Raw genomic sequence first — 10,891 nt, 5'->3', positions numbered from 1 at the left:
GAAAGCTCCTAGTCACTACCAGAAGCTTGGAGGTTTAGCAGTGAGTCGGTGTTCTGGGAGAGCATGTTTAAGCAACAGCCAGAGGTGAAGCCCACACAAACCCACACACAACTTCAGTCATGCCGCCAAGACCACCCACATGCAGACCTACACACATACCTTTTTCTTTCTGAGTTCTTCCTTTCTCTGTTTCCCAAGCAAGTGTAGCCTGGCTGCTCCTGGGACACTCTCCCACCTGACCTGGAATCCTGTTATCTACCTATAGTCTTCCTCAGCACTCTATGCTCTGGCTATTCTATTCACCTGTGTTTTTAAAAATTAAATGAGCCGGGCGGTGGTGGCGCACGCCTTTAATCCCAGCACTTGGGAGGCAGAGCCAGGCGGATCTCTGTGAGTTCAAGGCCAGCCTGGGCTACCAAGTGAGTGCCAGGAGAGGCGCAAAGCTACACAGAGAAACCCTGTCTCGAAAAACCAAAAAAAAAAAAAAAAAAAAAAAATTAAATGAAAAGCCTGCTCCACCCCCACCTAGTCGTCCTGCGTCATCACTGACCACTGCTATCACACCCCCCAGTCCATCCATCACCAAGATCCGTGAGCTCCATCTCCAAGCCCCACCTCAGACACAGGTGTCCCCGCCTGCTGCAAGCCCCTCCCCACCCCATCATCCCACCTGTGGCTTCCCAACTGGCCTCCCTTTTTCCTCCAACTCCCACCCCGAACCAGCACCCCTCCTCGCCACCACCACCCCCACCTCACCCCCACCCCCTGAAGCTAGGTCATTATGTTTTCTCTTTGTTTTTTATTGTATTTATTTATTCATCAAGATGGCATGTGCCATGGCATGTGAAAGTCAGAGGACAACTTTTGGGGTTCAATTCTCCCCTTCCGCCATCTGGGTTCTGAGACCGGAACTCAGGTTGTCGGGCTTGGCAGCAAGTGCCTCCACCCGCTGGGCCATCTCACCGCCTGGTTATTTTTTGAACGTGACCTAAAATCGGTCACTTAGCTCCCACCCCTCTTGGTTTCCCACCTCACTTCTTCCATCTGACCCAGTACTCTGGTACCTCCTGGCCTTGCACAAGCTGTCCTGGGTGGGGTTCTCCCCACCACTTTTCACATCTCAATGTCACTTCTCAAAAGAGCCTTGGAGGCACCTGACCACCTGTCCTGTTCCCCGGCTTCCCCCGTCTCTCCCCTCCTCCACTGTTGCACCCCCAGGACAAGAGTGAACCACCCAATATGGAAAAGCAGCAAGTATTCCTTTGATACCTCTCTCCAGCAGGGTCCCTGCCTAGCTCCATCAGACTGAAGACCTTGTCCCCAAGCATGGTAGACTCCCACTTCAGGGGCAGTCTATCCCTTCCAGCTTCCTGAGCTGGAATGGGTGGGAAGTGGGGTCAGCCTGACTTGTAGGTCTTGCTACTCCATTTGATCCTCAGACCCCAGCTAGAGCCTTTACACAGAACTGAAAGCCATAGTTTCTTGGCTGATGGGTGAGCGGACGCTGACCCGTCAGCCCCGAGTCTTGGAGAGCAGCTGGCTGATGAGGTCATGCAAGAGCCTGCTGAGGTTCCCACCCACAGTCCTCTGAAAGAAACCAAAGGCCTTCAGCTGGGAGCTTGCTGGAGTCCTGTCCTTCCCCAGGTCTCGCCAGCTCCTGGTCCCTGCCACACCCACCCACCCCCAAGCCAGAAGAACAAGGTCTAAAACAGAAGGCTTTAATACAAAAGGGGGGCGGGGTGCTGGAAAGTACTTAAATAAGGATGAGTGTCAGGAGCCGGCAACAGGGGGCGCAGGGACTCTGCGGAGTGGGATGATGCAGACTGAGTTCCGAGCCTCTTTGATCCTCCACCATCGGCCAAGCCTGTGGGGAATGAGAGGACCAGCTGAGGCAGACCCACACCACCCCTCTCCTATTCCCATCTGGCCGGTGCCACCTTGCCCTCAGCCCCACCTCCCACCACGTACCTGTGCTCCTGTCCTACTCCAGCCACCAGGAAATCCCCGGCACTGGAGAACTTGAGGCTGTTGATAAAACCAACCTGACAGAGGGGGACACAGTAAGAATCCAGACACTCCTCACCACAGCTGCCAACATCAGCCCAGAGCCTGGTGAAAACCTGCTGCCTCCAGCCCCTGGTCGGGTGGCCCAACCCCTCCCCCGGCAGCCTCAGCCTCCTAATCTGAGCCAGAAGTGGAGCAGCAGCCTAGCAGGAGATGAATTAAGAAGACAGTACCCATCAAGTGTGTCAAGAGCTGCCTAGGGCCTGGCTCCCGGCAGTGGGGTAAGAGAAACCCCAAGAAGGCCATCCCGACCCAAGCTGTCACTGACATATCATGCCACAATCCCACAGGTCACCCCAATGTGGATAATCAATTCCACACAGCCCAGCCTGGTTCTCAAGCCGGTGCCAGCTACGCAGAACAAACCCCAGGGCAGGTCTCCAACCCTCTGTCCATGCTACTCTCAAAGCCAGGACAGGACAGGGTGGAGGGGCAGGGGATAGAGAAGGAGGGAAGAGGGAGTCCCTGCCAGGATCTGTGACAGTAAGTGGCCTTGCTCTGAAGTGACTCCTTTGCGTGGGAAGAGCAGAAAAAGCTCCTTCCAGGGGCCCCCAGAGTCTGGCAAAGACAGGCTTCTGCATTTCCCACTTACCAGGGGGATGTCACAAAGAGGGTCAAGCTGCCGGAAACCCTCTCCACACTGCCAAAGCCGCACGCAGGCATTGTGGGAGCCTTGGAGGACAGAAGGTCAGTGAGCAACCCCTATACCAACTCTGTGCCCTGTGCCCCCCTTCCCACCTCCCAGAGCACCCACCTGTGGCCACAAGATCTGTATTGAGTAGGGCTGCCACTGATGATACCCAGAAGGGTTGCTCCAGGCCTGGCTCCCCATGCAGCCCGTGAGCTTCCCGCTGGAGGGCAAGTGGCCGTTTCTTGGAGAGGCCCCACAAGGCCACCGAGCTGTGGGTGGGGAAGGTAAGTCTGAGGGGCCAGAGCAGGACAGAAGGCAAACAGCAGGGAGAACCAAGCACACAGACCAGCTGAGGCATGTGGACAGGGTCACTGGTCCAAAATGATCCCATGAGTTAAGTCCAGGCCCTGGCAGGCAGGAATGGTCATAAGCAGCAGCAGCGGTCAGACGTATCAGAAAGATAACTCTTACCCATCATCCGCACCGGACACCATGTGCTCCTCATTGATCAGATGAATACAGTCAATGGAGCCCCTAGAGAAAGAGACTGTGAGGGACAAGGTCCAGCCCTCTCACCAGCCCATAGAGCCTTGACACACACCACAGCAGACTGCCTTACTGGTGGCCATAGAAGACAAGCTGGGATTCCTCTGGGATCTTCCACACCCGCACAGTCCCATCCCGGCCCCCAGCTGTCACACAGCACTCTCGGCTCAGGGCATCCAATGCAGCCACAGCATCCTGGTGCCCGAAGCTGGGGGAAGAACAGAGCGGGGTGGGGGTGGGGGTAAGGGTGAGGGCGGAGTCACATTTGAACTCATAACTACATGTGAACCCGTATCCACATGCCATCTGCCTGAGCGCACTTACAGAGTCTCCACGTAGGAGTTCTCTGCTACGTTCCACACCTTCACAGAGCGGTCGTGGGAAGTGCTGTAGAGCTGGTGGGTACCTCTTCGGAAGGCCAGTCCCTAGAGTGAATGGGAAGGGGCAAAAGGGTCAGGACTCCACCAGCGGAAACAGAGGGCAGGCCCAGAAAGGCTCTTCTGAAGCAAGTCACTTGCTATGATATGGGAAGCCTGCTCCCCTAGAGCACTGTTAAGGACCACATGAGGCCCTGTGTGGAGGCGGGAACACGCTTGCCTGTCCTCGAATAGCTGGACACCCCTCAGGCCCTCCCTGGCCCTGCACCAGCTGAACCTAACCTCCCGCCATCCCTCCCTGTCATGTCCTTTACACCCAGAAAGGAGGTCCCTTGAAGATGAGCCAGCGCCTAGCCCCAGGTGGGCCCACTCAGCAGGTGTCCACTAAACACCACAGAGCCTCACCGACACAGCGTCCCGGTGTCCAGTGAAGGTGTACAGGTGCTGGCAGCTCTGGGCCTCCCAAATTAGAATGAGTTTGCTACGGTCACCAGAGGCCTGTGGGAAAGACGATAATAGCCACAAGCACACACTACACACCCAAATCTTCCACCTGCCTATAGGGCTAACCCAGTCTTACAAGGTACTTGCCATCAGAGGAGATGGCCATGCAGAGGATGTGGCTGCTGTGGCCTGAAGGCTGCCCCTGGGTCCCCTTCTTGGCTCGGGGAATCACACGCAGCTTCCGCCCACTCTCTACACTCCCTGCCACCAAGACAAGAAAGAGGATACTGGGATGGGGGATACCGCTGGCTACTTAGCAACCTCCCCTCCCCCAGTATGAAAGAGCAGCATGGACAAGGGGTCATGAAAGGAGTCCCGCAATTGGGTCAGAGGATCCAGCTCAGCTGCTGTGAGCCTCTGCACAAATCACTCTCATCTGCCAAATGGGGGCAATAGTCCCCAAGGGCAGCCATGACCCCCAAAAGGGCAAGAATGCAAAAGCGCCCTGGAGATTGGAGGCGTGCTCAGTAAGGACCACTTGCAATGTGCATGGACCCGAATTCAATCTCCAGAACCCACTCGACTCCCACAGGTTGTCTTCTGACGTCTCTACACGTGAGCTGTGGCATATATGCACGCCACACACACAAAATAAAGAAAAGCATTTAAAAGATAAAGGAGGAGGAGGGGGGAGAAGAAGAGAGCGCGCGCGAGAGCGCGAGAGCGCGAGAGCGCGAGAGAGCGCGAGAGCGCGAGAGCGCGAGAGAGAGAGAGAGCGCGAGAGAGAGAGAGCGCGAGAGAGAGAGAGCGCGAGAGAGAGAGAGAGAGCGCGAGAGAGAGAGAGAGAGCGCGAGAGAGAGAGAGAGCGCGAGAGAGAGAGCGCATTGGGACTGCTGGCATGAGCCCTTCCTCTGATGAAGGTGGGAAGGTGTGGACTGTGCTCAGGTGTGGAGGGCTAGGAACCTAGAAGGACCAAGGACTCCATCAGTCAGTGCAGAACCTCAAACACCCTCTAGTGCAATCACCTGTTTGAGGCCTCAGTTCCCACCCTCACCCTGTCTTTGCCCCATGGAGCTCAGAAGCCCTAGCTGGTCGGAAGTTTCCACTGTCACTCACAAAGCACCCCCTTGGTGCAAACCTGCCTCAGAAGCTTCCCTCGTCAGGGCTCCACACACGCCCTCAAGGTCTCACTCACACTTAATGATGGTGCAGTCTTTGGCGGCGGAGAAGATGGCCAGGTCGTCGGGAGTGATAACCAAGCACGTGATGGAGAGCTGGTGGCCCCGTAAAACTCGAATGTCGGTGGGAGCTGGGGCCTGGATCTGAGCAGACAGGGACTGGGTCACTGCACTTGGAACCATGACGCTCCCCAGTCAGAACCATTCCTACTCACCCACCCTAGCCAAAAGGAAAACAGGACCCAAGGCTACAATAAGACCCTTCCTTACCTAGCCATATCTGCCTAGGTGTCCGCTGTATTCCACAAAAAGACTCCAATAGCCTGCACGGCCCTAAGCCATCTGCTTACCAACCCAGCTGAGGGCACTGACTCTCTCTAATCTTAAACCAAGGCGCTCAGCACACTCACCTCCTTTGCCACCGATTTCTGTAATCTGCCTCTCTGCTCGAGCTGCAAAGAGAGGAGAAAAGAGTGAGGACCTGGGAGAAGGCCCAGCCTCCCACCACACTCGCACCCTGCCCTCCACACTCACCACGTCCTCCTTCAAGCGCCCCGCCACCTGATCCTCCTCAAATGCACGGGCTTCAGCCTTCTCCTCCTCTGTGCAGGACAGACCGGTCCATATAATCCAGGGCTGAGTGAGGGCCCCTTCCCTCTTTCCATCCCAAGCCTAGTCCTCTGCCCCAGGGCTGGGTCACAAGTGTCTACCTATCTTATAGGAAGCTCCCAATGCCTCAGCAGAGGGAAGGGAAAACTAGACAGGCCCTTCCTGGCTCTGTTTATCAGATTGGGCTTAGCTCCCTGCAGGTCTAGTCTGTCCGGGGAATACTGGCCCATCAGAGATCCTAGCCACCCTCCACACGCAGCCAATATCAGCAACACTTGCAGACAATGGGAATCTATGTGAGTGACTCATCACATGGCTGGGGCTGCAGCAGGGACAGCAGGTAGGCTCCGGCAGAGACCCTGGCCTTCACCTAGCGCCCCCAGCTCACCTTGCTGCCTGAGCTGTTCAAGGTAGAGTTTGGCCAAGCGTAGCTTCTTCTCCTGCGCAGTCTCCTCCAGCTCCTCTTCCTCCTCCTCTTCCTCTGTTTTCCTTGGAGCCACACTATGGGAAGAAGGGGCTGGGTCTAAGAGGTTGGCCTCACTCATCTGGCCCCCAGGACTGTGCTTCCTCAAAGCCAACCCTGGCCCTGCCAAGCCCCAGGGCCAATGACCCGTGTGCAGAAAACTGCAGGATGTGACTTGACCAACTGGAAGATCCCATTCAGTGTCCATCCAGCACAATGTGAAAATGGCCAACGTCCCCCAACACCAAGAAATGATTATAAAAGTTCAGCAATAAGGGAAAGAGAAGGGTCCATAAGCTTCTAAGAGAAACCAGGTTGTCTACAAAAGATGAGAACTAAAAATGGCAGGTCCGCAGAATTAGCTCAGTGGCAAAGTAAGACAAACATGCCTGAGGCCCTGGGTTCAACAGCCAATACAGGACGGACACACACACACACACACACACACACACACACACACACCACACACACCACACACACCACACACACCACACACACCACACACACCACACACACCACACACACCACACACACCACACACACCACACACACCACACACACCACACACACCACACACACCACACACACGGGGACGACAAGGAGCAGGAGAAGGAAGAAGATGAGAGAGAAGGCAGAGAGAGGAGGAAGAGGAGGTGCCTAGATAAACGAGTGACCAATGAAGACATTGCAATGGGTATGGCGCAGGGACAGACCATGTGCTTAGCCTACACGAGCCCCTGAGTTCAATCACCAGCCCATCACATTGTCAAGCCAGGAACAGTGGCATACCCAAAATCCTAGAATTGACAGGAACTGCCACAAGTTCAAGGTCAGCCCAAGACAGAACAAGACTGTATCTCTAAAACTCAATGCTAAAAAGACATCGTCAGATGTACAAAGTGACACAGAACTGGCCCCTTCCTTCTCCTGAGCTTCCCAAACTAAAGGAGGAAGGCACAAGACACTAGAAACAGGAGATCCAGAACGCAGAACAGAAAAGGCAAATACCAGGGTGACAACCACTCCAAGGGGCACCGAGTTACCAGCAGAACCTAAGAGACAGACATGTTGGGGTGAGGCTCACTGCCCCCAGCATCCTCCTTGGATACCAAGGACTAGGTTCCAAGTGAACCCTAAGTAGTATTGACTTGATGAATTTCTTGCTATCTCTTCTAAGCCCCAGTCCCTGGGCCAGCTGAGGACACTCCCTTCACTCAAAGGCTTTGGGAGCTTGAGGGGGGTGATGACTCAAACAGGGAGGAGTCCAAGGCTGTGGTCCCTCTGATCACAAGCCCTCAGACATCCAGTCTGCTAGCTGCTTTATTTCTCAGCACCCACTCAAGACTCTGCCCAGGACTTCTACCAGAAGGGACCTTAAAACCTGTCAGGAAGCCAGGAAGTGGTGGCGAACGCCTTTAATCCCAGCCTTTAATCCCGCCTTTAATCCCAGCACTCGGGAGGCAGAGCCAGGTGGATCTCTGTGAGTTCGAGGCCAGCCTGGTCTACAGAGTGAGATCCAGGACAGGTACCAAAACTACACAGAGAAACCCTGTCCCGAAAAACAAAACAAAATAAAACCTGTCAGGAAGCCCAGTGTGATGATATAAGCCTTCTTGTTTTGTTTTGTTTCAATCTAATTATTTTTAATGAAAATTTTTAATAAATGTATTTGTCTCTTTTACATCCCGGCCACAATTTCCCCGCCCTCCTCTCCTCTCAGTCCCTGCCCCCACCCACCTCTGTTTTATCCCAGCACTTGAGAGGCAGAGGCAGGCAGATCCCTCTGAGTCTAAGGCCAGCCTGGTCTACATAGCAAGTTTCAGGCCAGCCAGAGATACAAAGTAAGCACCCACCTCAAAACCAAAACACCTTTCAGGAAGGTCAAGGCCAGGCCAGGGAGTCCTGACCTTCCTGAGTTTTACCCAAACTAGTCAGTTATTTGAGGGCCACACACAGAAAACTAGGCGAGTAGCAGGGAGACAGGCTCAGGGGTAACGGCACCAGTTGCCAAACCTTAGAAACTGGATTCACCAATTCTCCTTGCTTACTTTATCTATTTATTTAGCTTTATTTTTGGTTTTCCCAGACATGGTTCCTATTTATTTATTTATGTTTTTTTGCTTTCCCAGACATGGTTTCTCCATATAGCCCTGGCTGTCCTGGAACTTGCTCTGTAGACCAGGCTGGCCTCAAACTCGGAGATCCCCTTCTGCTTCTGCCTCCCGAGTGCTGGGATTAAGGGCGTGTGCCACCACATCCGCATCATGTTTTGTTAAAAAGTAGCTTTTGTAAGAAAAGGTATTTCAGCCCTGAACTGTATACGTGTACACATTTGTTTTTATTTTTGCCCATGTTAGAGGATCGGTAGAAGAAAACTGAGAGGTGCCTCTATAGCTAATATATTTCCCAATACAACTTCTTTTTTTTGGGGGGGGGGTGGGTTTGAGACAGGGTTTCTCTGTGTAGCTTTGCGCCTTTCCTGGGACTCACTTGGTAGCCCAGGCTGGCCTCGAACTCACAGAAATCCGCCTGCCTCTGCCTCCCGAGTGCTGGGATTAAAGGCGTGCGCCACCACTATCCGGCCCAATACAACTTCTTAAAAAACTTGAAAGTGGGCTGGAAAGATGGCACATCAGTTAAGAGCTCCTGCTCTTGTAGAGAACCTGGGTTCACTCCCCAGCACCCACACCGGTGGCTCACTAACACCTGTCACTGCAGCTCCAAGGGAGTGCATGCATGCCCTCAGTCTTCCTTGAGCATCTGCACACAGCAGTACATACAAACTCACGCATGTACACATATATACATATATATACTAGAAACAAACAAAAACCTTAAAGTGTTTAGCACAGGTTGTGGAAGCAGAAGCAGGCAAAGTCTTTGAGTTTGAGGCCAGATCGATCTATATCTAGTCCCAGGAAAGCTACATAGAAAGACTTTGTTTCAAAAGAGAATGTTTCTATGAGCAAGTTAAGGCAACACGAGTTCACTTTTAGAAGCAGAATTGCTAGCCAGGACTGTGATCCCAGCACTCAGGAGGCAGAGGCAGGTGGATCTATCAGTTCCAGGCCAGCCTGGTGTACAGGGCCAGTTCCAGGACAGCCAGGGCTACACAGAGAAACCCTGGTGGGGAGAGAGTGGGACACAGAATTGCTAAGTCCTGTTTATAAGCACGACATCAGGATTCCCTGGACTGAGAGGCTCCACCCCTAGGGATGACACCCTGCTCCAGTCCTTTGAAACCTTGTAGCCACCCCCATCTCCTGCTGAAATGAGAAAGTGTTCAAATCTTTCATCTTTCCTGTCTTCCACCCTGGCATGCTTACAACCCGGACATGTCGTTGATCCCTGAATGCCTTCCCTCCCTCTCCATGACAGTCCTCATCTCCCCCAAGCTCTACTTTTAAAAAGCTTCTGTTCACAGAACACATACCAGCAAAACACACACCTCCCTACAACACCTCTCTCCACTTGCTGCCCACCTGTCCCCAACAGTGAAACCAGTCCCTAATGTCAAGGGAAGCCTAGATATGCGCCAATAAACACTGTTGTCTTTAACTATTTAGGAAGCTAAAGCTGTGGGATCATTTGAGCCCAGGAGGCCAGGGCCACCTTGGGCAATACAGCAGAGACCCCATCTCAAAAAGGAGTCCAAGGACACCAGTAATTGTGATGCTGTGTGAAAATGGGATGAGTTCTGCAACTTTCTCCCCCTGCCTCGCAATCCAGTCTTGTGCCTGCGTCCTTGTCATGAGGCAAAAAAAAGGTCTCAAGACCTCACACACAGAGTCCTCCTCACAGACACACCAGAGATACAAGACATCTCACAGCCAGGTATCAGAGGAAAGACCCAGGATCTGTGAACCAAAGGCAATCCTGAGTTCTCCACCCAGCTCTGTTACCAGCCTTCCGTTCACAATGAGTCTTCCATTCACCGTGAGCCTCAAGTTTACCCTTCCCCTCGGTGGAAAAAAATGCTCACCTCTCGCTCTCAGAATCGCTGGAGATTTCTTCATTCATCTTGCCGCCATTCTTGGCTTTGCCCCTGTCCCCAGCAGAGTCGACCTGGAAATAATACGATCCTTTCTCGGTCAAGAGCCTCCGGACTGAGAAAGGCAGGGGGCTCCTGTCCCTGGCCAAGCAAAAGGCTTTCGGAGGGTGGAAGAAAGAGATCGAGGCTGGATCCAGATGGGACCCTGAGCAAAGGGATGGGGCCCCGGGCGAAGGTATGAGCCCCGATGGGGGCCCTGGGATGGAATGATGGGCTGTCCCAGTAGCGAGATCGGTCGTGCCCGAGGGAACTTCATGCTCACCTTTCGCCGCCGCTTGCTGGCCCCCGCAGCGGCCCCGGACCGGGGGGCCGGCTTTGCCCGCTTACGAGTCGCCACGGCGGTGGACATGCTCACCAGTGTGCTGCCGCGGCTGCGGGGAACTCACATGGCTGCTAAACCACGGCCGCATGGCAAGACCCGGAGCCCTGATAGGTTCCTACGGAGCGGCGGGCCCCGCCTTCCGCAGCCCCATTGGACCCTCCGGAAGGCCCTGTCACTCCCCCAGTCGTCTATTGGACCGACCAGTT

At 54.0% G+C, this 10,891-nt stretch overlaps 1 protein-coding gene across 2 annotated transcripts; it reads right to left on the bottom strand.

Moving 5' to 3' along the window:
• Window positions 1–1,704: 1,704 nt before the first annotated feature.
• On the bottom strand, window positions 1,705–10,855 carry Rrp9 (ribosomal RNA processing 9, U3 small nucleolar RNA binding protein). Of its 2 annotated transcripts, XM_059267099.1 has the most exons (15): window positions 10,626–10,743; window positions 10,295–10,377; window positions 6,238–6,350; window positions 5,775–5,842; window positions 5,651–5,692; window positions 5,258–5,384; window positions 4,199–4,323; window positions 4,024–4,116; window positions 3,566–3,666; window positions 3,315–3,449; window positions 3,167–3,229; window positions 2,819–2,964; window positions 2,657–2,736; window positions 1,969–2,042; window positions 1,705–1,864 (listed from the first exon to the last, which is right to left on the bottom strand). In XM_059267099.1, the coding sequence occupies exons 1-15, from the start codon at window positions 10,710–10,712 to the stop codon at window positions 1,771–1,773; spliced, it is 1,431 nt and encodes a 476-aa protein (XP_059123082.1). In that variant the 5' UTR covers window positions 10,713–10,743; the 3' UTR covers window positions 1,705–1,770. The 2 variants fall into 2 exon arrangements, with proteins under 2 accessions (XP_059123082.1, XP_059123081.1); XM_059267098.1 differs by lacking the exons at window positions 1,705–1,864; window positions 1,969–2,042 and having other exon boundaries at window positions 2,151–2,736; window positions 10,626–10,855.
• Window positions 10,856–10,891: the final 36 nt, after the last annotated feature.

The sequence above is a fragment of the Peromyscus eremicus genome, chromosome 7 (assembly GCF_949786415.1).
Source record: "Peromyscus eremicus chromosome 7, PerEre_H2_v1, whole genome shotgun sequence".
NCBI lineage: Eukaryota > Metazoa > Chordata > Mammalia > Rodentia > Cricetidae > Peromyscus > Peromyscus eremicus.
Note: the sequence above shows the minus strand (reverse complement) of the source record. Positions and strands in the feature narration are given on the sequence as shown.

Coding starts and splice junctions, on each gene's coding strand:
- Rrp9 (XM_059267098.1), bottom strand. CDS start 10,712: ATGTCCACCGCCGTGGCGACTCGTAAGCGGGCAAAGCCGGCCCCCCGG. Junction 3,230..3,314: donor CTTGTCTTCTATGGCCACCA/GTAAGGCAGTCT, acceptor CTCTTTCTCTAG/GGGCTCCATTGACTGTATTC. Junction 2,965..3,166: donor GTGTCCGGTGCGGATGATGG/GTAAGAGTTATC, acceptor CCCCACCCACAG/CTCGGTGGCCTTGTGGGGCC.